General features: G+C 64.8%; 2 protein-coding genes across 4 annotated transcripts; one reads left to right on the top strand and one right to left on the bottom strand.

The window, feature by feature from the left end:
* The first annotated feature begins 3543 nt into the window (after positions 1-3543).
* Positions 3544-10356, top strand: GATD1 (glutamine amidotransferase class 1 domain containing 1). 3 transcript variants are annotated; one of them, XM_070427179.1, is made up of 9 exons: positions 3544-3618; positions 5226-5302; positions 5784-5889; positions 6205-6312; positions 7190-7264; positions 7347-7441; positions 8176-8269; positions 8473-8584; positions 8686-10356. In XM_070427179.1, the coding sequence occupies exons 1-9, from the start codon at positions 3555-3557 to the stop codon at positions 8690-8692; spliced, it is 738 nt and encodes a 245-aa protein (XP_070283280.1). In that variant the 5' UTR covers positions 3544-3554; the 3' UTR covers positions 8693-10356. The 3 variants fall into 3 exon arrangements, with proteins under 3 accessions (XP_070283280.1, XP_070283282.1, XP_070283281.1); XM_070427181.1 differs by lacking the exon at positions 7190-7264; XM_070427180.1 differs by having other exon boundaries at positions 8473-10356.
* A 1178-nt stretch (positions 10357-11534) lies between these two features.
* On the bottom strand, positions 11535-18251 carry TALDO1 (transaldolase 1). Its single transcript, XM_070427170.1, has 8 exons — positions 18121-18251; positions 15224-15347; positions 13938-14045; positions 13624-13755; positions 12419-12594; positions 12138-12335; positions 11866-12011; positions 11535-11734 (listed from the first exon to the last, which is right to left on the bottom strand). The coding sequence occupies exons 1-8, from the start codon at positions 18215-18217 to the stop codon at positions 11702-11704; spliced, it is 1014 nt and encodes a 337-aa protein (XP_070283271.1). The 5' UTR covers positions 18218-18251; the 3' UTR covers positions 11535-11701.
* Between the last annotated feature and the right edge of the window lie 6245 nt (positions 18252-24496).

Here is a 24496-nt window from a genome sequence, read left to right as displayed (position 1 = left end):
CTGAGTATGAGCCTGAGCCGCACTGCAAACACCGCCGCTCCCTGGCCGGCTCGCCGCTCGCTGTGTCCTGAAGGCGAAATGCTGACACGGAGTTTATCAGGCGCCGCGTTGGGCCGCGTGAGCTCTGGAGGTTGGCGGGCGGACGTTCTCCCTCGTTCTCCTGGATACGCTTGGCATCTGCTCGCACTGAGGCGTGCAGCCTGCTGGACGCCAGGTTTGGTGTGTGGAGGCTGGAGATGGTGCTGTCTCCTCCACCAGCAGGTCTGAGGGTGCAGCCCAGGAAGCGGGCCCTCCCGCAAGGCCGCGCTGCCCTGCCCACGCCTGGAGCGTGACATCGTGTTGTAAGGCCCTCCTGTTTGCTTCCCTTCAATTCCCACTCGCTCAGCCCCTGGCGGCTCCTCCCCGGAGGTCAGAATCCCAGAGCTGAGACCTGGGCCCTTGGTGGGCTCTGGCGCTCGGCTGCCTCCCGCACGCCCCCTGCTGGGGACCGAGCCCACAACCCGGCACGTGCCCTGACCGGGAGTCAAACCAGCAACCTCTTGGTTCCTGGGTAAACACTCAGCCACTGAGCCACACTGGCCGGCTCCACAGAACTACTTTTAGGGTCTAAACCAGCGGTTCTCAACCTGTGGGTCGCAACCCTTTGGGGGTCGAATGACCCTTTCACAGGGGTCGCCTAAGACCATCGGAAAACACATATATAATTACATACTGTTTTTGTGATTAATCACGATGCTTTAATTATGTTCAATGTGTAACAATGAAAATACATCTTGCATATCAGATATTTACATTAAGATTCATAACAGTAGCAACATGACAGTTATGAAGTAGCAACGAAAATAATTTTATGGTTGGGGGTCACCACAACATGAGGAACGGTATTAAAGGGTCGCGGCGTTAGGAAGGTTGAGAACCACTGGTAAACGAAAGGCCAGGCACCAAAGGGCTCAGGTATAAGAAGTGCACACGACCCACAGGGCCGCCTGGGGAACGGGAGCTCAGGGGCAGCAGCACCCCCAGGGCTCCAGGTGGACCCCGAGACTCCACTCTCAGCCTTTGCATTCTGAGCACCAGCACCTCAGGACGCCGTCCTGCCACAGGTGGGCGCCATAGGGCACAGGCGCCTGAACAGGGCGGAAGACGGTGCACCTGTAGGGGCCACTTTCTGTTTCCTCTCTAGCGCCCCTCCCACCCCCAAGAGTGTGCAACTCCTTTGGGGCCCCACCCCGAATGCATTCTTGGTCTGTCGGGGGTAGGGCTGGCCAATGCCTCGAGAACCCACCTCCCCCAGATCTGGGCATGGGCTGAGGGTGGTTTCAGAACCTCTTCCTCCATCAGGGGGGCCGGCGGGGGTGACTCCCCACTGCAGACCCTCACCCTGGCTGCTGGGCCAGAGCCCTCCGACTCCCGGGCCTTCAGCCGGCCCCCACCCAACCATCCTCCCCTCTGACCTCACACCTGCTCCCAGGGCCGGGCAGATAGACGCTCCCTGCCTCCCAGTGACCGGCCGTGGCACACCTGGGCATCTCTGTGGCCCGGGTGTGTTCCCAAAAGGAGGGTGTCACCAAGGAAGAGAGCAGGAGGCCCAGCAGCACCCAGAGGCCACACGGGACTGAGCCTTCACAGGCTCGCCCACCTGGAGCTGCGGCACACCTAACCACGCCAACCTGGACGGGTCACGTGCGGAGACAGACCAAAGGTGATGCCCACATAGGGGGCCTGGACTCGGCGTCTGCTCCCCCTGCCCGGGTGTGTGAGCCCACCAGGCACCCTGCTGCCCCCAGGTGTACAGAAGGTGCACACCATGGGCACAGGTGCGCGCACACACTGGCCTCCCCACGGTGTTGCTGCCGCCTGGCTTCCTCCTCCATCCTCTTCCTTAGAGACAGAAAGGACTTAACGAGTCCCGTGGTGTGAAGAGGCCGGCTCCTGAGCTCCTGGAGCCGCAGGGCTTCCCCGCCACGAGCACCTGCACCTGAGCACCTGCACCTGCGTCTCAGCCAGCTCAGGGCCTGGGGCGGTGCAGGGGGTGCTGGGCCAGCAGGAGGACCCCGTGGTCTTCCTCCAGCTCCTGGGTCTGACACCCAGGGACTTGCATGGTGGGGAGGGGATCCCTCCCTGGACCCAGAAGGCTCTCGACTGGCTAGGCCCAGCCGGTGGTCTGACCTCAGGCCTGCTGGTCTCCATCTAAACTCCTCCACCCACCCAACACAGGCGCCAGGTTCCCACCTGTCCCGTCCCATGCCCTGCCACCGCCAGGAGCCCCAGCTCCTCCTCAACCTCCCAAGGGAGGGTCCTGAGTGGGTGGGGCAAGGTGCTGCTGACTGTGCCCGGGGAGCATGGGGCTGGGCTGGGCAGAGGGCAGCGCCTGTGCTGTGGAGGCAGGGAGTGTCCGGTGGAGGGACCTTGGCCTGGACTTCAGCAGTTCCCACTTGTGACAAAGGGTTGCCTAGTCAGCAGCGGCTGGCAGGACCTGGGGCACCCTGCGGGGGGACTGAGGGTGCCCAGGGGCAGGGCCACTCCCTCTTTTTTAAAAAAATACATTTTTATTGACTTCAGAGAGGAAGGGAGAGAGAGAGAAGATGATGAGAGAGAATCATTGATCGGCTGCCTCCCGCACGCCCCTTACTGGGATCGAGCCCGCAACCCCGGCACGTGCCCTGACGGAAAATGGAACTGAGACCTCCCGCTCATAGGTTGATGCTCAACCCCTGGGCCACCCTCTTAACCCCAGCTTGGGCCCGAGCCCTCCACGGGCCTCCCTTCTCTCCAGCCAGGCCTTAGAGAGCGCCCTCCACCCACTGAAGGCCCACGTGTCCACCCCCCACCCCTGCCTCCCGGACAGTCTGTGCTAAAACTGCCTCTAATGCAACCTGGCCCGACAGCACTTGGACGTTCCTCACCTAACTCGGCACCCCCATCCCAGGAAGCGACACCCCAGCTTCCAGGGGCTTAGCTGAACCCGAGAGTGGATGCTCTGTCTCCCCCACCATCCTGGTGGGGCCGAACCCGCCCCGGGGCCCCACCTGCAGACCCTCCCGGTTAGGAACCCCTCTGCCTGGAGCTCCAAGCCTGGCCTCCTCAGAGGGGCCCCCGCCGCCTCCCTCCTCGCCCTCACGCTGCCCCGCACCCAGGGCCGCACGGCTCCCAGGGATCGCGAGTCCCATGCCCGATCCACAGGAAGGGACCCTCGGCCGGGCAACTCCGCCCAACCCCGGGGTGGCGGGCAGTGCCCGTTGCCAGAGAAAACGCGAGGGCAGCGAGAGAAACAAGGTCGCGCAGGGGTTCGACCCCCGGAACTTCCTCCCGGCGCTGCCGCCAAGCTCGGGGCTCCGCGCGGGGCCTCCGGGGGCGCCGTACTGGCTGCGCGGGGGAAGGACCCGGGACGCTGCAGAGGGGGGCGGGGCTGGAGGACGGCGCATGCGCCCAGGGCTGCTCCAGGCCCCGCCCCCAGGCCCCGGCGGCACGTGACCAGCGCTTCCCCGGCCGGGTGCGCGCGCAGGCAGGCAGGCTCCGCGCACGCGCAGTCCGCGCCGACTGCGGTGGAGCCCATGGCGTCCGAGCGGCTTCCGAACCGGCCCGCATGCCTCCTCGTGGCCAGCGGCGCCGCCGAGGGTGAGGCTCGCGCGGAGGGGGGCCGGAGGGAGCCGGGGGGGCCGGGGGGACCGCGCGGGAGGGCGAGGCAAACGCACCCGCTGAGGCCGGAGGCCCGCCCCCTCGAGCGGCTCAGCCACAGTCTGAACGCCTTGTGGGGCGCCCAGCGGGGAGGCGTCCTGGGCCTGCTGCGGGGGGGCAGTGGGTGTCCCCGGGCGTGGGCCTGCCTGACGGGTGGGTCACGAGCCTGTGCTGTTCAGTGCGCACGCCCCGGAGGGTGCGGTCGGAGAGGGACTGTCCGGTGGGCGGGGAGGTAGATGCGCCGGGACCGGGGACCCCGGCCCCGCCAGGTGTCAGGGACCCGGAGAGGCCCGGGGCTCGTGGGTCCCGTGCTGCCCGCGCTCTCCCGCAGGGCCTGGGTGCCGGGGGCCGGCAGGAAGGAATGGGCAGATTCGGGCACCTGGTGCCGCTCTGAGCTCTTCCCGGGTCCTCGCCTGTGTCCCGTCACGGAGGGAAGTGGCGAGCCCACGGCCACCGGGAGCGGCTGGAGGACCGGGGTTGGGGCCGGGGTCTCTGGAGCCTGGTCTGCTCAGCTTGTGTAGCTGCTCAGTGGGCCAAGGAGGAGGACCGGGTCACGGGGTCACCGTGTGCTGAGCCCCGGGGGCCCTGAGTGGCCTGTGCCTAGAATGCGGGCGGGAGCCAGGGTCCTGCCCCCACCCCGATGGGGAGCTCAAGGGTCGGAGGAGCCATTGAAAGGGTTCAGGGTCGCACCAGCTTGGCTGTGCCAGGAGCGGGGGATGTTGAGAACATGGGGCGGGCACAGCCCTGAAAGGACCACTAGGCTCTGGGCAGGACCAGCGGGCCCGCCTAGTCCCCTTGGGGTCCTGGGGTGAAGGGGGCGGGGGTGGGAGAGCAAGGGTTTGAGGAACTGGGAAGGGGGGTGATTGGGAAAGACTGTTTTTGCTCAATGTAAGGACTTCCTACAGTGAACATGTACTAACTCGTAAGCGTGAATAAAGATGAACGTGAGGTTTAGGGATTGGGTCCCAGGATTGAAACAGGTGGAAGGATGCGGTCAAGCCCATTTAGAGGTGACGTCCCTGGTGGGGCCGCAGCCCCTCGCAGCCAGGAGCTTCCAGACGGCGCGGGCAGAAGGGGGCCGGAGCCCACGGGCGTTCAGGAGCTCCTGTGAGGACAGGGCTGAGACTGCCCTGGCCCAGGAGGAGGGGTGGGAATGCACCCACCTTCCTGTGACAGGAGCCACAGCCCCACCTCCGTGGGCAGGAGCCTTGCCCTCTGCCGCCCTCCCTGGCTCAGCCTGGTGGAGTGGGGGCTCCGTCGCTCCCTCCCGGGCCTAACGGGATAAACCAGGCCCTGCTGGTTTAATGAGAGGGAACCTCACACTTGGGTGTGCCTTCTGGAAAGGCCTCTAGGGCCAGACTGGGGAGAGAGCCGGGGGGTGGGGGGTAGGGGGGAGAGTCCCGGGGTGGGGCCCTGGGATGAGGTGTGGGGGGGGGGGGCTGCTCCTCAGGTGGTCCTGGAGCAGGAGAAGCCTGGGGGTGGCCAGGCAGCTGCCTCGGGCAGGAGGGGCTGCCAGCCCAGCACCCACCCACGTGTCTTTCTCGCAGGAGTGTCAGCCCAGTCCTTCCTCCACTGCTTCACATTGGCCAGCGCTGCCTTCAACCTGCAGGTGGCCACCCCTGGGGTAAGTCCAGCCCCCTTTCTTTCTGGGGGTGGGGGGTGGGGGGAGAGTGCTGTCGCTGGGATAAGGGGTGAGCCGAGGCTGCTGTGACCCTCGGGATCTGGCGTGGGCAGAGGGTCCAAGACCCACTGGGATTATGGGTCAGCGTCTGCACAGAGAAAGGAGGGCGCAGACCTTCCAGCAGGAGGGAGTGCAGCCCTCCGGTGCATGGGGCCCGGTCACAGCAGTGATGTGCTAAGGGTTTCCAGGGTCACCCTGAGGTGGGTGGGACATTGGCTGCCGCTTTATCGGCGACTGAGGACCAGTGTGGGCGGGTGGGGCTGACATGGAGCTTGGGTGCGTGGAGCTCTGGTGAGAGGCCTGGGCTGTTGGGTACCTTTGTCCCTGAGGGGCTGCCATTGGTCCTGGGCTCCCTTCCTTGTTCTGAGCACCCCTGTGAGCCAGCAGGGTGTCCTCGCTGACCTTGGGCCTCGGGGCTCCGCAGGGGAAGACCATGGACTTTGTGGACGTGAGTGAGAGCAATGCACGCTGGGTGCAGGACTTCCGCCTCAAGGCCTATGCCAGCCCCGCCAAGCTCGAGTCCATCGACGGTGAGGGCCCGAGACCTTGGAGGGTCGGGCGTGTGGGGTTCCAGGTGGGTTTGTGGCCCCACAGCGCTCCCTCACTCTACTCCTGGAGCTCCCTAGGGCTTGCTGCCAGGAGCTGTGGCTGTCTATGGCCGCCCCCCTCCTGCGTCTTGGGCCCAGAGTTCCCAGCTGCCTCTGCGGGGAGAGGTGGCGGCACGTGGAGATGGGAGGCAGGAATGGTCCATGGGCTGTGGGAGCCTTGGCCGGGGTAGGGACAGGGACAAAGGATGGTGTCTGGCGGCAGGAGCAAGAGGACTGACTGGCCTGTGGTCTCCCCAGGTGCCCGGTACCATGCCCTCCTGATTCCCAGCTGCCCCGGGGCCCTGGCCGACCTGGCCAGCAGTGGGTCTCTGGCCCGAATCCTGCAGCACTTCCACTCGGAGAGCAGTAGGTGACCCCTGTCCTGGGGGTGTGTGTCGGGGGGCGCTCCACAAACGGAGGGGAGGCAGGAAGGTGCCTGTGCTGGGGGTGGGCGCGGCAGCCGTGGATTTCAGGGTTCAGGTCTTGGGGCTGAAAATGTCAGATCACTTCAATGTAGAGCCCCGGGGGTCAAGTTTACTCAGCTGTTCCACACATGAGGGTGGGCACTCCCAACCCTGCCCTTTGGCCAGCACCCCTGTGGGCCCTCTGCCTGGCCCCCTCGGGCTGGGGGCTGTGCGCCCTGGGCCCCTCCGCGGGGGGAGGGCAGGATGCTGGCTTTGTTCCTGGTGGGAAAGCCCCGGGTCCAGGCTGGGGCCGAGGCCAGCAGGGCTGGGAGAAAGGCTGCTCTGGAGACCTGGCCGGCCGCCCTGGTCTGCCTTGGGCTCAGAGGCACATGTCTGCTCATTAGGGACCAGCCGACAAAAACCCAGGCTCCACACAGTGTCCTTTGTCGGTGAGAACGGGCCTCCTGTCCCCAGCACCAGCCACCGGGACAGGCAGCGATTGCTCCCGGCCACCACAGCCGTGGGAACGCACTTGTGCCAGGCAGCCTCTGGGTGGCAGGCCCGGAGCCAGGGCGGCGCTGGCAGGGCAGGGGCACTGCCTGGAGCCCTGAGAGAGGGAAGGAGGGCGGGCGCCTTCCCACTGCAGTCAGGAGGGGCGTCTCCAGGTGGGCTGCGCTCAGGCAGCGGTGACAGCGGTGACGGTGGTGCCCTCAGAGGGCGAGTGGGGCCTGGAGGGTACAGGCCGTTTGCCCTGAGAGGGCCAGGGGGGCGGTGAGTGCCGCTGGGCTGGCAAATGGACCTGCTTGCCCTCGAGACGCCTCCTTGTGCTTGTTTCTCAGCCACCGGAACTGGAGGTTTGAGCCGGAAGCAGCAGCTCCCCGTGTTTCCAGCGGCGGGGCAGCGGCCTCCAGGAGGTCGGCTGTGGTGGGTGGGGTGTTGGGAGAGGGCCAGGCCCCCGGCCTCCAGGACCTCAGCCCCGCCCGCCGCTGCTTTCAGAGCCCATCTGCGCGGTTGGCCACGGGGTCGCCGCGCTGTGCTGCGCCACCAACGAGGACCGGTCGTGGGTGTTCCGAGGCTACAGCGTGACTGGGGTGAGTGCAGCAGGGCCGGGCGCGCTCAGGCCTGAAGCACAGGGACGGCCGGGACGCTGGGGCCCACGGTCCCCTCTGGCCGGGTGACACCACTTGTCCAGACGGCACCATGCTTGCCGTTGTCTGTTGTCTCCTGGCATCACGGAGGCCCGTTCAGGCTGTGGGTGAGGACAGAGGCCCTGCCTCGCCCAACCCTCACAGCCCCGCTTTGCTTTGCTTTGCTGGCTGTGGGCATGGGGAGGAGCGGGCTCGGGTTGAGCTTGCTTTGCGCCTGACCAGGAGCCAGGGCGCCCGGGGCGGCTCAGCATTCACAGGTGGCCGGGAGCGGGCCGGGAGGTCCTGGGCAGATCTAGGAGGGAGGGTCCATGTGGCGAGGACTGAGGCCTGGCTGCTGGAGGCGGCACTCAGCTGGTCTGGTCCCAGGTCCAGGTCCAGGTGAGGACCGGACAGGAGAGGAGCCTGGGCGACTCCTCAGTGCTCCTGTGGCCCCGGCCCCCACCCCACAGGCCGTGGCTCTGTTCCACCTCCAGGCCTTTCGCTCACTGCAGGGCTCAGCTCCCGCTGGCCTCCCATGTGCCTCGATGCTGGGGGAGGGCATGTCACCCCGGAAACCCACAGCAGGAGGGCCTCCCCCGGGGTTCAGCCTTGGAGCAATGCTGTGCTCCTTCCCAGGGGGAGGGCAGGGCCCTGCCTGGATGGGCTCTGCCTGAGCAGCGGATGCCCTTTCCCCGCAGCCCTCCGTGTACGAGCTCGTCAGGGCCCCTGGCTTCGCCCGCCTGCCTCTCATCGTGGAGGACTTTGTGAAGGACGCAGGTGCCAGCTTCAGTGGTGAGCTGGGCGCTGCTGCAGGCGACGGTGGGACACACTGGCCAGGCCAGCCTCCTGGGACTGAGCACCCAGCTGACCTCGGTGGCTGGCGGCTCTGAAACCCCGCAGGCTGACCTGGAGCTCACAGCCCCGGTGGGTGGGCCGGGCTGGGCACTGCCCGCATGGGGTGTTGTCTGAGGCCTGTGCCCTCGGGTCTCCTGCAGCCAGCGAGCCTGACGCTGTGCACGTGGTGCTGGACCGCCACCTCGTCACGGGCCAGAACGCAGGTTCCACTGTGCCCGCCGTGCAGAACCTGCTCTTCCTCTGCGGCAGCCGGTGAGGGGCGCGGGCGATGGGCGATGTGAGGGCTGCTGGGCCACGTTCCCTGTGATGGCTGCTGCTGGCGCCCGAGCCTTGACCTGGTATCCGTCCTGCAGGAAGTGACGCGGTCGCCGCTGAGCCAGCCTATCTGCCAGTGATGCCACCACCTCCAGAGGCCCAGGTCCCCAGAGGCTGCGGGACTCAGGCCTCCAGGGCCCGAGCCTCTGACAGCTCCCGGGGCTGACTTCACCCGACCAGGCCCCTGGGACTGCAGGGCCTCCAGGCTCAGCCTGAGGGGGTCGGGTCTTGGCGGGTGTGAGGCCAAGGGTGCTGCAGGGGCACCTGGTGGGGCTCGGGTTCCATGTGGAGCAGCCCACAGGGAGTCGGTACCCAGAGAATCAGCTGGGGCGTTCCAGGGTGGGGTCGTGGCCCCTCTGGTCTTCCTGGACCAGCACTGGGTGTCTCCCTCTGCCTGTCCCTGGCACCCAGGTCGGGGAGCTGAGGCCGACCCTCCTGGGAGCCAGGATGATCACGCTGGCCCAGCAGTGACAGGCAGGGGTACCGGAGTCGGTACCTGTGCGGTGAGGGCCGTGCCCAGGCCGGTCTGTCCCCCAGCCTCCGGGTGTTGGCTGAGTGGGGAGGGGCCCGCTGGCTGGAGCTTGGTCAGCACTTTTGACTTGGGTCCCAGGTGAAGGGGAATTAATCTTGTGGTCACAGCTCCAGGCCCCCAGACTTGCCCCGATTTTAACTTTGCCTCTTGTGTGGGTTCAGTGTGGTGGTGACCCATGTCAGTCCCGGGTGGACCTCAGGGCAGACGGCATGGCACCGCATCCCTGACGTGGAAACACTGTTGACCTTTGACCTTCAAACACAGCCCAGGGGCTCCTTAGACAGCGCTGCACAGGCCCCGCCCTGCGGCTGCTCTGAGGGTGTCAGGGTGGACATAGCAAACAGGAGCTCCCTTGGAAGGAGGCCCTGGACAGGCCTCTGCTGGGGACGCCGGGCGGCTGTCCGGAAGCCTCCCTCCCAGCACAGCCTGACCACCCTCAGGCTTCCCCGGGTGCCTGGCTGGGCTGTGGCCTGTGGTTGGGGTCCCCCCTGGAGCTGCATCTGCTGCTTCCAGCCCCTGGGAACAAGCAAGTCGGCCCCCAGGCCCGGCGCTTCCTCCCGGCCCCTGACCAGCTCACACTCCACATTCCTGTTGGCATTTCCCGGAAGGCGACTTGGCCTGGTGTCAGCCCCGTCCCCAGGTGCCACCACATGGTGACGGGTGGCTGTCTGCACAAACCCGGCATTATCTGTGTCCCCGTAAAGCTGACCGTTCCTGCTGAGGGTTCTGACCGGCACGTCTACTCTGCCCCGGTCGGCCGTCCCCTGGGCCGAGGCTCTGCTCCCTGCAGCTCGGCCCGGGAGGGGTGGGAGGAGGAACCAGAAAGCCCCAGGAGGGGCAGGGGCGGGTTTGGAGCCTGGCTTCCTGTCCTTGCCTCTGGGGTTCCCCACTCGCCCAGGACACCTGCAGCAGCGTTCTCAGGAATGAATGGACAGACTGGCCCCATGCGTGGCATCTTGTTAAGGGGCAGCGTGATCGCCATGTGGTGGGACATTTGCCGTGAAAGAATGAAGTCCTGCCCAGCCAGCGTGGCTCAGTGGGTTCAGTTCCCGGTCGGGGCACATGCCTGGGTGGTGGGCTCAATCCCGTGTGGTGCGTGCAGGAGGCAGCCGATCAGTGATTCTGTCATCAGTGATGTTTCCGTCTCCCTCTCCCTTCCTCTCTGAAATCAATAAAAATGTCCTTTAAAAAGACACACAATGAAGTCCTGAGGACGCCCTACGTGGTGGACGGGAGAACGTGCCGAGTGAAGAAACGGCCGCATGGTCCCGTTTGCAGGAGATCCTGACCCAGCGGCTCGGTTTTGGCGGGAATGGGGCACGTGGACGTGCTGTTTTGGGGGGACTTCTGAGCTGAGTGCTGACGGTCACACACCCCAAGTACTGAAACCGCCCTGTCAGACATCCATGCCGACCCCAGGGCTGGGAGGCACCAGGAGTGGGGGGTCCGGGTGGGGGCAATGCCCCTGCCCCCACTGCTGGACACCCACCCAGGACGGCTGAGCTTGTCCAGGACAGGCCGGGCACTCAGGACGGCGCAGCCCCCGGGGGGCCCGTCCCTGGGCCCTGAGAACTGCAGCCACGAGCCCTGCTGCTTTGGAGCACGTGGGACTCGGCCTCATCAGCTTGCAGTGGCCCGTCCCGGGGTCCCCGGGGAAGGCTGTGGGGAAAGGTGGCCAGTCGAGTTCCCAAAGGGAAAGCAAGCCCAGGTGGGGAGGGCAAGGCGGCTCCCTGCTGACCCTTGGGTGTCGCCAGAGCAGTGTCTCCGCAGGTCAGTCCCTGACACATTTCTGCCCACACCCGACAGAAGGGCCAGACGGGAGACACGCCCCCTGATCCTGCTCCCTGGGCACTGGCTCCTGGACAGAGTCCTCGCCCAGCCCTCGCCCTGCCTGGCTCCCCTCCAGGAACAGAGGCTGGTCCTTCCTCCTCCCTCCACCCATCACCGCCCCAGGCCCTTCCCAGCACAGCACGTGGTGCCCCAAGCCCAAACAGTGCCCTAGTGTGTTCTCAGAGCTGCACCACCCCTCCAGGTTCAGGGGCGCAGCCAGGACCTCCCAGGTTAGATGAGCCAGTGCTGCTGTGCTGAGCTGCCCCACCAGGTGGCACCACTGACCTGCCCGCCTGGTCAGGGCCTCAGTTCAAGGAGCCACAAGAGGCAGCAGGTAGTGGCATGCGCACAGCCCAGGGGGCCCAGCACAGCCCTTGGCCCCATCAAGGGATCTGGGCACAGGAAGAGCTCAGATGGGTCCCCACCCAGCAGCGGGCAGTGCTGCCCCCTCTCGGGTGGGCCCAGGTTGTAGCTGGTGGCAGGGGCAGCTGGTGCCGAGGGGCACGAGGCGTCAGGAAATGAAGCTTGGCACAGAAAACACCTGCTTTAATGCATTAGGCAGAATTTTACACAAAATCAGAAACCCATGATCCGTCCCTGCTGCAGGTAGTAAAAAATGAAAGATTCGTGGCCGGACTTGTGCAATCAGACCCAAATCCAAAGCCCGCGCTGACCTGTGGCCGGGCCTCAGGCTACTTTCCATTCTCCGCGCTGAACATTCGGTCCTACAGGGGGAGAGGGAGGGGCCAGGAGAGGCGGTCAGGCTCCCTCTGTGGGTCCACACCGCCGATGGGGACCGGGCGGCACACCCAGGGTCCCTAGAAGTGCCAGCTCTGCCCGCTCACCCGGCACTCACCGCCAGCACCCGCTCCAGCTTCACCGCGTCGGCAGCGAACTTGCGGATGCCGTCCGAGAGCTTCTCCACGGCCATCTGGTCCTCGTTGTGCAGCCAGCGGAAGGCCTTCTCGTCCAGGTGGATCTTTTCCAGGTCGCTGGCCTGGGCTGGAACAGGCAGCAGGCCCTCCTCACCGCCCGACCCGCCACCCCACCCCCTGTGCCCTCCCTGCCCTGTCCCCCACCCCTCAGGGAACCGAGGTGCAGGCAGCCACCGCAGGGGCTGGGCCTCACCCGCCTTGGCCGACAGCGTGGGCACCAGCTTGCTGCTGTCCTTGAGCAGCTCCCCCAGGAGCTTGGGCGAGATGGTGAGGAAGTCGCAGCCTGCCAGTGCCTTGATCTCGCCCGTGTTGCGGAAGGAGGCGCCCATGACGATGGTCTTGTAGCCAAACTTCTTGTAGTAGTTGTAGATCTTGGTGACACTCTTCACTCCTGGAGGAATGCCCTGGGGTCACCACTGCGCCCGCCACCCTGCCCACCTCGCACCTGCCCCGGGGCCTCCAAGGGCCACTCACCAGGGTCCTCCTGGGGCTCGTAGGACTTCTTGTCCGTGTTGGCCACGTGCCAGTCGAGGATGCGCCCCACGAAGGGGGAGATGAGCGTCACGCCCGCCTCGGCGCAGGCCACGGCCTGGGCGAAGGAGAAGAGCAGCGTCATGTTGCAGTGGATGCCGTGCCGCTCCTCCAGCTCCCTGTGGGGACGCACACGACTCAGCCCGGGCTCTGGCTGACGGGCTGCAGCTGATCCGGTTCATTTCCTCCTCAAACCCAGTTACACACAGGGACAGAGGCAAGGGAGGTCCCCAGCCAGCACCTGCGCCAGCACGGGGCCCGGCCCTCACCTCAGCCAGAATGGCCTGGGGCTGGACACCAGCTGTCCTCTCAGGCCACAGTGCTGCCTGCATCTCACCTGGAGCCACGGCCTCCTGCCCTCTCACCCTTCCCAACCTACCCTGCGGCAGCCCGTCCGTCCACCGTGACATTCTGGGGCTGAGTCCTGAGGACAGGGCAACGGCCACGCTCTGCCATGTGGGTGGGGCCAGGGCAGTGACAGCTGGATCTCTGCTCAGGCCCCTCTGGCCACAAATTCCCACCACAGGGGACAGATTAGAAGGGCTCCACCGTGTGGCCACATGGGGGTGGTGAAGAGCCCACACCCACAACGGGCAGCAGTGCCATTCCTCCAACAGGCACAGTGACTGACCAGATGACTGAGTGTGTGCTCAGGAGAGAGGACACAGGGCCACACAGCCACGTGTCCACGCAGGATGAAACGGACACAGAAGAGGCAGCGCGCACACAACGAAACATTCGACTTGAAGGGACGCAGCCCTGATGGCCACAGGGTGAGCCCTGGAAACAGGCTACGGGAGAGGCCCCGTGTCCTGAGCCCACCCTGTGAGGCGTCCAGAACAGGCAGCGGAGTGGGGAGCCGTCGCAGGGCGGGGCTGCAGCGGACACCAGGCTCCCGGGCATGGCTGTTCCCGCCGGTGAGACCAGAGGGCCGCCCCCAAGCCTCACACCTCCGCCTCCACCAGGCATAAGAGGCTCTGCCTATGGACTGAGAGCCTGAGGAGGACGGCGGGCGACACAACACGCCTGTGGGGTCTCACGGGGCACCTGTTTCTGAGGGTCACCAAGCAGGACCTTGGGACCTGGCCCTAGACACACCCGGCTCCATCAGCTGGGCCACGGCCACCCCCTGGGGTGGGGACACTTACTTTCCAGCCTGAATTCCTTCCCAGGTGGACGACAGCTTGATGAGAATCCGGTCCTTGCTGACGCCAGCATCCTTGTAGAGCTCGATGAGGCGCCGGGCTCGGGCCACCATGGCGTCCTTGTCGAAGGAGAGCCTGTAGGAGCCGGGCGTGGTGAGGGGCAGCAGTGGCGCCCTGGCTCTGAGCCACTCAGAGCCCCGTCTCCTGATCGCCTTCCCTCCCGTGACGCCAGAGCCCGGCTGGAGCAGACGGCAGGGAGCCAGGCCTGGCGGGTGGCGGATCAAGCGGCTGCTGCCCCGCCCGCCCCGCGCCCTTACCTGGCATCTACTTCCGTGGACACTCGGCCTGGAATCTTCTTCAGTATTTCTGCTCCGAACAGCACGTAGAGCTTATCGATCGCATTCTGAACCTGCTCCTCCTGTGGCCTGGGATTCAGGGGGAGACGGGTCAGTGACTCGTTAGGTCAGTGCACAGGGTCCTGTAAACAAACGTGTTCCTTGGAGAACCCTTTCACAGCAGCTTCTTCCCTTTTTAAAAAAAATATATTTTTATTGATGAGAGAACCACTGTCCGACTGCCTCCTGCACGCCCCACACTGGGGAAGGAGCCTGCAACCCGGGCCCTGACCGGGAATTGAATCGTGACCTCCTGCGGGTTCAGAGGTCAACGCTCAGCCACTGAGCCCCTCTGGCCGGGCTGCATCTTCTTTCTTAAAAATGTGTTTACCCCAGTAAAATACGGCAGAAAAGTCACCACCTTAACCCTCTAAGTGCACAGCTCAGGGCATGAAGACATTCACTGTGGTGTGGCCGCCACACTCCACCTCCACCACGTCCCACCTTCCCCGCTGAGCCCCTCTGGGCCCGTGAAAACACATCTCTGCAGTCGCCTGGCGGACGAGGGAAGTGCACACAGAGGGTCTCAAGCCGGCGTGTCAGTCAGAACCTGGGCAGCTGCACGAGGTGGAGGCCTGTGAGCGGCGAAGGCACCATCTCGTCACCCAGTTCCAGGAGCGCCCAGGCCTGGCTGGTACACAGGGCGGGAGACCAGCCCGTGAGAAGGGAAAGCGAAGCTGGCTAAGGTGGGGCGCCTGGTGGGGCACAGAGCAGGCGGCACACCCGGAGCCACCCGGGCATCCCAGCCAGGGGCCACTGTCCCTGAAGGCGCCGCGGTCCATGCTCACCCTGATGAGAATGTAAAAGGACACCTGGAGAGGGAATCTATGGAGACCCCTCTGCCTGTGGCCTGGAGGCGGGAGCAGGACCCAACGGCATAAAGTACCCCAAGAAACTGGACTGTGCCCTTAGAGTGAATGTTACTCTGAGCGGCTGTTAAAAGACATCAACAAAAGAGCCGTCACAGGACTGGGGCCTGGCACGGGAGGGAGCTGCTGCGGACGCCCTGCACCTGCCGCCCTGTGCACAGCTCGGAGCCGCTCAGTGGCCGCAGGAAGCAGCGCTCGCCTCCGCCGAGCCAGGAGGACAAGCGCACAGGTGGCTCCTGGTGCGAGACACCCGAGACCAAGCTCAGCGGGTGAGGGAGACGGACTGGCCCGGCCCGCCGCGGCCCCTCAGCCCCACCACTGCCTCGGGACCGCACTCACCCGCCCAGCTTCTTGCCGTAGGCGATGGCCTCCTCCACCAGCTCCTGGTAGGCGGGCATCTGCGCCGCAGCCAGGATCAGGGACGGGTTGGTGGTGGCATCCTGGGGCTTGTACTGGTCGATGGCTAGAGAAAGTTTAGAGTTTTAGAAAGAAGTGCGGCTTGCTTCCCCGCCGAGTCTGACAGTCCCTCTGAGCCCTAGACACCTGCAGCCACGCATGTTCCCGCCCTGGCCGGTGTGGCTCAGTGGATAGAACGTTGGCCCGCAGACTGAAGGGTCTCTGGTTTGATTCCAGTCAAGGGCATGTACCATGGTTGCAGGTTCAATCCCCAGGTCGGGACGTGTGTGGGAGGCAACTAATCAATGTCTCACATCGATGTTTCTCTCTCCCTGTCTCTCCCCCTCTCTTCCACTCTCTCTAAAAATCAATGGAAAAATATCCTGGGGTGAGGATTAACAAAAACAAAACTGTTTTCAAAGCCGAGGTATAGCCCCGCCTCACACATATGTCCCTCCCATCCTGAAATGGCCAGAGGCAGCTGTTTGCACAGGGATAGGACCACCAGCAAGGCTAGCGCCAGAGAGGAGGGTGCCCCAAGGGCTGACCTCACTGCTGGGTGGGGAGGGAGGCAGCTGGGATGTTCGGACAGCAGAGGGCGCGCCTTGCTTCCCCGCAGCCAGTGAGGGACGCGCATCAACAACTGCTCGCTTCCTCCTGTAAACCTCTCCCCTGCCTCCCAGCTCTTCCCCTGTAAACCTCTCCCCTGCCTCCCAGCTCTCCCTCCTGTAAACCTCTCCCCTGCCTCCCAGCTCTTCCTCTGTAAACCTCTCCCCTGCCTCCCAGCTCTCCCTCCTGTAAACCTCTCCCCTGCCTCCCAGCTCTTCCCCTGTAAACCTCTCCCCTGCCTCCCAGCTCTCCCTCCTGTAAACCTCTCCCCTGCCTCCCAGCTCTCCCTCCTGTAAACCTCTCCCCTGCCTCCCAGCTCTTCCTCTGTAAACCTCTCCCCTGCCTCCCAGCTCTCCCTCCTGTAAACCTCTCCCCTGCCTCCCAGCTCTCCCTCCTGTAAACCTCTCCCCTGCCTCCCAGCTCTCCCTCCTGTAAACCTCTCCCCTGCCTCCCAGCTCTTGCGTAGGTAACCAGGCCGGGATTCCAGGCCAGTGGGCCAATCTGGGGCCTCCTGACCAGCTGTCAAGGGGGACTGGGGAGTGCAGAGCGGCCAGAGGGCTCGCTGCTTCAGTAAGTTTTTGGGTAAATTAGTATTTTCAAAGTGTCCTTTGATGACAACCGCAGAGATGGAGAAAGATCCGGGGCTGGCAGGACAGGGGGGGCTCTCTGGAGACCAGGGAGATGGCTGTGGCCACGGAGCCCACAGAGAGCTACAGGTGTCACACACCCCCCTGCAGCCGAAACTGGCGAACACGGTGAGCGCCCTGATAACAGGAGGGCGAAGGCAGGTGCCAACTTCCGGCACACGGGGTGTCCCCACTGCAGGGCGCTGGGCCAGGGACTCTATGGGCTAGTTTTGCAACTTCTCGTATGTCGCTGTTTCTAAATAATGGCGGAGGAAACGGTGCTCAGGAGCGGAGCCTGCACAGTGTGCAAACCCACAGGCGACCTGAAGACCGCCTCTCCTCTAGAAAGTGAGGCCTTGACAGCGCCGACTTTTAACAAAATTAAAGGACCCAGCGGGGACTCAACAGATGAGCTTCAGGTCCCGGACCCCAAAGCGGATGCAAACTGGGAGGACACTGGTCTAGGCAGAGGCTCCGGCCCACGCCCCAGGCCAAAGGTGAGACCTTCCCTTCCTACAATGGCCACAAAACCAAGGGCCAAGCCGCCTGCCGACACTGATGGGCAGACGGTATCAACTAACGCATTTTATAAAGTTGTTAATATTCATCCAAAAATGTCAGTCATTGGGTTCAGATGTTTTTAAAAAGAAAACCCGCAAGCATTCTCCAGCAGGCGTGACAGACCAGCGACCAGCGCAGGAACAGCAGACCCGGCTGCCGCCTGGGCCGAAGTCCAAATTCCTCGGCGCGCGAAGGAGGGAAGAAGCCGGCAGGGAACGCGCAGCCGCTCCCCGGGGCTCCCCACCCAGCGCGCGGCCTCGAGGTCGGGCCACCGGGCGGGGCGGGGGGGGGGGGGGGGACCCCGCTGGTCTGCCGGTTACGCCGCTGCCCGCGGCTCCCCGAAGGCGCTTACTCACGGGCTCGGCCAGGTAAACATCCTCTGAAAACCTCCTCCTCCTGCTGCCCGGGGAGGGCGGCCGTTTCTCAAGTCACCATGAGCCAGCAGAAAGCGGCCGCCACTTCCTTGTGCGCCCGAGGACGGGGAGGTTCTGCCGAGGACCCACCCAACCGGGCACCCCCCACGCCGCGCCTCCGCAATGAACGACTCGCACCCAGCACGGCCCGCGCTCTCCCAGCGCCCGGTGCCAGCCCAGCCCCGGCCCCGGCCCCCGGGCGGGCGCGGAGGGTGCAACAGGCGGCGCCGGCGCAGGTGCGGCCGTCCTGGGCCCCGCGCTGTCCGTCCCGCCCAGCGGGCCACACTCGCGGAACAAAACCGCCCGGTGCCGCCTCAGGGGGCGCGGGATGGGACCCTCCCCAACCCGGAGCCTCGGCAACCCGACCCCCGCCGACTCCGGGCCTTCGCACCTGGCGGCGGGGGCGCCGGGCGCAGGGGCGGGTTCAGAAGGTGCGCTCCGCTCCGGGCCCCGCCCTCCCGCCCTGGCCGGGGGCGCCCCGTGTCCCCCACCCCGGGAGCCGGCCCGGAGCGGGGCAGCGGGGTCCGGAGGGGGGCAGCGGGGCAGCGGGGCAGCGGGGCCCGGAGAGGGCGTCTCGGCGCCCACGCCCCGCACGGCCCCCGCAGGCGTCCACACGCGGGCCGCGCCTCACCGTGGAAGTCGCCCGTGTCGGCCACCACGGTGGTGAACTGTTTGAGCTGGTCCAGGGCGCTCTCCATCCTCTGCCGCTTTACCGGGGAGCCCGACATGGCGAAACGGCGAAGGCAGCGCGGCGGCCCACAATGCCCCGCGGGCCCCGCCCAGGCCGCCGGCCAATGAGGGGCGGCGCGGGAAGCGGACGAGGCCCCGCCCCGGAGGGTAAACCACGCCCCTTGGCGTGAAACCCCGCCCCCGGGGGCGCACTTGGGGGCGGGGCGGGGGTCCCGGGCCCCACGCGGTCGCTGGTGAGATGCCGGCAGGACGCGGGGAGGCGAGCGGGCAATGTGGACGGCACGTCCTGGGCGCACGCAGCCTGCAGCCTGGATGGCACACCCTGGAGCAGTGCGCCCCACAGCGATGCGCCCCCACCCAGCGATACTCCCCGACCCAGCGTGCGCCCCCCGATAGCGATGCGCCCCCACCCAGCCGTGCGTCCCTACCCAGCGGTGCGCCCCCCCACAGCGATGCGCCCCCACCCAGCCGTGCGCCCCCACCTAGCGGTCTTGGAGGGCGCCGCGTCACCTCCCGCCTCTGGAAACGCAGCGCTGGACTGAGGACAGCGGGCAGAGGCTCCTGAAACCTGCCCTTCATTGGGGCGGGGGCTTGAGCGCTGTCCGACGGGACCCCCAGCCCTCGGCCGCAGAGCAGGAAAAGGGCCTCTGGCCGTTGACACTGGCCGTGCGCCTGCCCACCCCTTCCCGGTGCACCTGCTCCCTCAGGCCTGGCCGCCCTCCTGGGGTCAGGCGTGCTTGGTGCCTGGGAAGGGGCTGGGGGGGTGAGGGCGGGGGACTAGGCTGTGGTTTCAGCGGCCGGGCAGGTCCGGAGCCACTAGGCCGGCGCCGGCCTTCCCTGCCCGTGACTCTGGGATGGCAGCTGCTGGGCAGCACCGAGTTCACAGGGTCCCTCGGCCTCACGCATCACAGGAAGCACTTCCAGCGGCTTCACATTCCCTGGATCAAGACCTCTGCCCGGGTGTGTGCGGGTGCCCAGGAGAGAGCAGCCAGGGAGGAGCGTGGGAGGCCCAGACCCCCGGGGAGGAGGGGGCTCAGGGCTGACCCGGCCAGGGCGGCTGCAGTGGAGGGTGGCAGGGAGAAGGAGTGGGACACACTTCCCACCCTTGGGAGGTTCTCTGTGAAGGGAGCAGGCGGTGGCGTGGAGGGAGATGACCGAGTGTTTGTGGGTGGCGGTAGGAGAGGAGAGGGGGCTCAGCAGGTCCCTGGCGGGCAGTGGCTGGGGTCCAGGGCCCTGGCGCAAGGGTGGCCTTTGTCACCCGCCAGGATGTCAGGGTGATGGGAGGGGCAGGAGCAGACCTGGGCACAGAAGGGCAGGTGCGCAGGCTCGCTGACCGCTGGCTTTCTCAGGGACGTCTCAGCGAAGGGGGGAGGGGCGATGGGGCAGGAGCAGGTGTGAGGCCGCCCAGAGAGAGGGCGGGTTTGGGCCAGGGAGCTGCACCGACCTGGGTGTGGCTGTGGGTTCAGCCTCCAGTCCCTCCTGGGTCTCTGGGTGTGTGGGGGGGGTGGGGTTTAGTCCCGGAATCTGGCGAGACAGAGGCCACCTTGATGGGCAGGGAGCGGAGCTGGGCCTGGGTGAAGGTGTCGGGCGGGGTGGCTGAGTCAGGTGAACAGGACAAAGGGCTGGAGTGGCTGAGGATCGTCCGTCACCGGTCAATTCCCGGTCAAGGCACACACCCAGGTTTCGGGTTCGAGTCCCGGTGCAGAAGGCAGCCCATGTTCCTCTCCCTAAAAAAACAATGAAAACAGGTTTGAAGATAAAATAAAAAGCCTCAGTCAGGGCTGCTCATTCCCCTCGGATGGAGACCTTGCCCTGAGAGCAGCGCTGAGCTGCTGCCGGCGTCTCCACCCAGCCCCTCGCCCCTCGATGCTGGAGGGACCTCCGCCAGGTGCTGTCACTCACAGCAGAGGCACAGCTGGGGTCAGGTTCACGGGCAGCAGGTGCAGAGCTTAATAACAAGAAGGAAAAAAAGCAGAATTAGATCAACAGAGCAACCTCGTCTACATGAGGAATTTAAGCCAGACTGGAACCTGCAGACAAGGCAACAAAGGCCGTTCTCACCTTGGAGGGATTCAAGTTTTTAAATACAGTGGGGCCTTGACTTACGAGTGTCCCGACTAACGAGTGTTTCGAGATACGAGCCGTCTCTCGGCCGATTTTTTGCTTTGAGTTGCGAGCTAAAATTCGGGTTACGAGCCAGCTTCAGATACCCCACTGCTAGCTGGCGCAGCGAACGTCACAGTGAACACCACCACATCAGCCCAGCGTCACGTGTCTCACTCGTTCACTTTATGATTTGACACACGAGTAATGTGAGTTACGAGCTCCGTCACGGAACGAATTAAACTCGTAAGTCAAGGCCCCATTGTACATATATATGTTTAATTGATTTTAGAGAGAGGAGGGTAGAGATAGAAACATCGATCGGCTGCCTCCTGCACGCCCCCTACTGGGGATCGAGTCTGCAACCCTGGCACATGCCCTGACCAGGAATCGAGCCTGTGACCTCTTGGTGCATGGGACGACGCTCACCACTGAGCAACACCTGCCGGGCTAGATTCAGGTTCTTGATGACAGATTCAACAACCAAAGCCCCCTGTTTCCCACTAGATTGGAACATGTACACACGGACACACCCCTTCCAGGGAGAAGAGAAAAATGAAGTAAGAATTAAGAGTAGAGCGAGAGGCCATTCAGGCCTGCTCGGGTCATTGTGGGAAAGCGACCGCCCTGTCTGCGGACGGCTGTGGGTTCAGGCCACCGACCGCGTGCAGCTGGCCGTGGTTTGCCGCCTGCGTGGGGTGAGACGCGGCATCCAGGGTCCGCCCGCTCAGCAGCGCAGGGCCCTTCCCGCCACCGAGGGAGTCTGTGCGCGCGTCCTTCCAGGGAACAGCCACAACCGGAGACCTAGCAAGTGAACCGAGGAGGCGTCAGGGGGCCTCTGGTTTGCAGCGGGCTGGTCAGGAGCAAGGTGGCCCCTGGACTTGCTGCTGGCATGTGGGGGGCAGTCTTGCGGGGCCGAGCCCCTAGCCTGTGGGATCTGATGGTTTCTGGGTCGACAGTGTCAGATCGCGTTGAACTGTAGGGCCCCAGCTGGCGTCACGGAATTGCTCGGTGTGGGGGGGACCTGCACACTGGAATGGGGCGCTGGCTGTGGCCCGCACAGTGGAATGTCACTCTGCCTGAGGAGGAGGGACCCTCCGCCTGCCCCGGGCGGGACGTGAGGACGCTGCGCCGAGCGAATAAGCCAGGCCCAGAGGGACGGACCCTGTGGGACCCGCTCAGAGGAGGTCCCCGAGTCAGACCCACAGGCAGGAAGCAGGTGGTGGGGCCGGGGTAGGAGGGGAGTGAGTGTTTAATGGGGACAGAGTTTCTGCTGGGAAAGTTCTGGAGATGGTGGTGCTTTGCAGCCTGGGGAGGGGACAGTGAGACCTGCTTCAACTTCCTGTCGTAGAGTTAAGCCGACACACACGGACCGGGCCAGCCCCGGAGGCTCGCAGGCTGGGAGATGGGGGCGCTCATCGAGGATGAACCCCACTCACCAGCATTGCTTTGGGGAGCGGGCGGGGGCCCAGGACCCGGTTTCGTAGGCCGGAAGGTGCGTGTTTGGCTGTTCCCAGGACTGTCCACGCCTTCCTTTCTCTGCTCATTCAGACGGTCGAGGCGTAGACCCCTCCCCGCCCCTAAGGGACTCTTCCAGGACCGTCATTTGCACGAGTTCTGGTGAAACGCGTGGTTTCTCATGTCTGACCCCCCTCATGTCTGTGTATTTTCCTTGTTATTATTGTTATGTTGTCAGTTCTCACCAGAGGGCGTCTTTCCCGTTGCTTTTCAGAGAGAGTGGGAGGGAGACGGGGAGGGAGAGGGAAACACTCATGTGAGAGAGACCATCGACTGGTTGCCTCCCACACATGCCCGGCCAGGGGCAGGGAGCGAACCCCCAACCCAGGTACCCAGGGATGTGTCCTTGAGCAGGAATCAAACCCTCGGCCCTTTGGTGCCCGGTGGACGCTCTAACCCAGCCGTGGGCAAACTACGGCCCGCAGGCCGGATGCGGCCCGTTTGAAATGAATAAAACTAAAAAAAAAAAGACCGACCCTTTTATGTAATGATGCTTACTTTGAATTTATATTAGTTCACACAAACACTCCATCCATGCTTTTGTTCCGGCCCTCCGGTCCAGTGTAAGAACCCATTGTGGCCCTCGAGTCAGAAAGTTTGCCCACCCCTGCTCTAACCACTGAGCCACCGGCTGGGCGTGCCTGTGTATTTTAATTCACAGAACGTGTGGGTGGTCTTTTCAAGCAGCACCTTCCTTCCACAGCATCAGCCCTAAGTGGACACTGTGCCTACTGCCCCGGGGCTCTCCCAGCCCCACACCCGCAGGGTAAACCCACAAAGGGTCTGAGGACACCCCACAGGAAGAGGCCCGCGGGGGTGGGGGGCACAGCTCGGCGGGCCTGTCCCCACTCGGGGCCTCGGCCGGTCCCACGGGGAAAGAGGTTTCCGTCGCCTCCTCCGGAGGACCCGGTCTGAGCACCCGCCAGCGCCCGCTCCTGGCCGGCCCTGCTGACCCGCGGACTCGTCTCCACCAGCGAGTCTCAGACTCCGGGCCTCAGGCTCCTTCACACCCTGAGCGGTCACGGCTGAGGACTTGGCGGGCGGGTCCCCTCCACGGCATTGGCTGCAGCAGGAGGCCAGCAGGAGCGACATTGAAAGACGCCCCCGCCCCGGGGCACAGGCCGCCTCGCAGCCCGCGGACCACGGCCACGCAACACCAGGAAGCGGGGTGCAATGCCCTGGTCTCAGACCTTCCTCAACGGGGCCCACAGCCCTTGGGGGACAGCGCAACGCCCCAGCGACTCTGAACTCACTTCCCACCCTGAGGCGCCCATTTCCTGAACAAAGACTGTCCCCAGCCGGCTGGTCGGACTCCAGCCCGCAGAGACCTCCCTCTCCCGCCTTGCCGCCCCCTCACCCCACTCAGACCCTCACCCCACTCAGACCCTCACCCCACTCAGACACTCACCCCACTCAGACCCTCACCCCACTCAGACACTCACCCCACTCAGACACTCAGGGGAGCCCAGCAGCTTTATCAACAGTCACCGTGGCATTTTGAGAGCCAGCATTCAGCACGCAAGGATCGTATTTTCTATGAAAAGAAATTATTATTTTTATTTATTTATTTTAAAATATATTTTATTGATTTTTTACAGAGAGGAAGGGAGAGGAATAGAGAGTTAGAAACATCCATGAGAGAGAAACATCGATCAGCTGCCTCCTGCACACTCCCTACTGGGGATGTGCCCGCAACCAGGTACATGCCCTTGACCGGAATCGAACCTGGGATCCTTCAATCCGCAGGCTGACGCTGTATCCGTTGAGCCACACCGGTTAGGGCTATTATTATTTTTAAAATATACTTTTATTGGTTTCAGAGAGGAAGGGAGAGGGAGAGAGATAGTAACATCAATGACGAGAGAGAATCGTCAATCAGCTGCCTCCTGCACGCCCCCCACTGGGGATCGAGCCCGCAACCCGGGCCTGTGCCCCGACTGGGAATCGGACCGTGACCTCCTGGTTCATAGGTCGACGCTCAGCCTCTGAGTTGTGCAGGCCAGGCGGGCGGAAAGTTTTTAAGAAGAAAAAAGGGAAAGCTCTCCCCAGACAGCTGGGCGGCCCTCTGGCCTCTGGGCCAGCTGGACTGGGCGCGGGGCCTCGGCCACTGTGGGGGCGGGAGGCGAGGCATGAGAGCCACGCTGGTGGGGGCGCCACAAAGACAGGCCTGTCCCTGACAGGCGGGCCTTGTTCCTGTGGCGGTGGCTGCGCAGCTGGCACAGTGGGCACTGGACGGGCAGCTCCACCCTCACCAGGTGCGGACCCTCCTCGCCCGGTCCCCGTCTGCAGCCCCCCGCCCCTGGGCGGCGCCACCAGACCCTCTGCAGCGCAGGGGAGGGGAGTGGTTAGGAACTTGAAACGGGCCCAACTGCACCTGAACCCAGGAAGCAGGTGTAGGTTCTGGGGCTCAGAAGAGATCAGCACCCCAGCCCAGCCCATGCTGGCGACGGGGGAGCCCTGCTGGGTGGGGTGGGCGGGCATCCCTGGGCCAGCAGAGCCCCATTCAGAGCAGTGGAGCCAGGGTGCCCATCCCGCTCTGAGGGAGGGGCTCAGCCTACCAGGGCGGGGGGGGCGTGGCCTGTCGGGTACCTCCCGGTGGTTCCGGACGCGTGGGCTCTGTGGGTTCCAGAGGGCGGGACATCGCCCCATGCTCCCCTTCTCCTCTGGGGGCCATCTCCCTGTCCACAGGGTCTTGC

This window comes from Myotis yumanensis, unplaced genomic scaffold, assembly GCF_028538775.1.
Source record: "Myotis yumanensis isolate MYYU_CA2020_CCGP unplaced genomic scaffold, mMyoYum1.0.hap1 SCAF_10, whole genome shotgun sequence".
Taxonomy (NCBI): domain Eukaryota; kingdom Metazoa; phylum Chordata; class Mammalia; order Chiroptera; family Vespertilionidae; genus Myotis; species Myotis yumanensis.
Note: the sequence above shows the minus strand (reverse complement) of the source record. Positions and strands in the feature narration are given on the sequence as shown.

Bases quoted from the DNA above. Each gene is read 5' to 3' on its own strand.
- GATD1 (XM_070427179.1), top strand. From the start codon at position 3,555: ATGGCGTCCGAGCGGCTTCCGAACCGGCCCGCATGCCTCCTCGTGGCC. The intron at 3,619-5,225 runs GTGAGGCTCGCG...TCTTTCTCGCAG, and splicing joins GGCCAGCGGCGCCGCCGAGG to GAGTGTCAGCCCAGTCCTTC. The intron at 8,270-8,472 runs GTGAGCTGGGCG...GGTCTCCTGCAG, and splicing joins CGCAGGTGCCAGCTTCAGTG to CCAGCGAGCCTGACGCTGTG.
- TALDO1 (XM_070427170.1), bottom strand. From the start codon at position 18,217: ATGTCGGGCTCCCCGGTAAAGCGGCAGAGGATGGAGAGCGCCCTGGAC. The intron at 15,348-18,120 runs GTGAGGCGCGGC...AACTTTCTCTAG, and splicing joins CGACACGGGCGACTTCCACG to CCATCGACCAGTACAAGCCC. The intron at 11,735-11,865 runs GTGAGTGCCGGG...CTCCCCCTGTAG, and splicing joins AGCTGGAGCGGGTGCTGGCG to GACCGAATGTTCAGCGCGGA.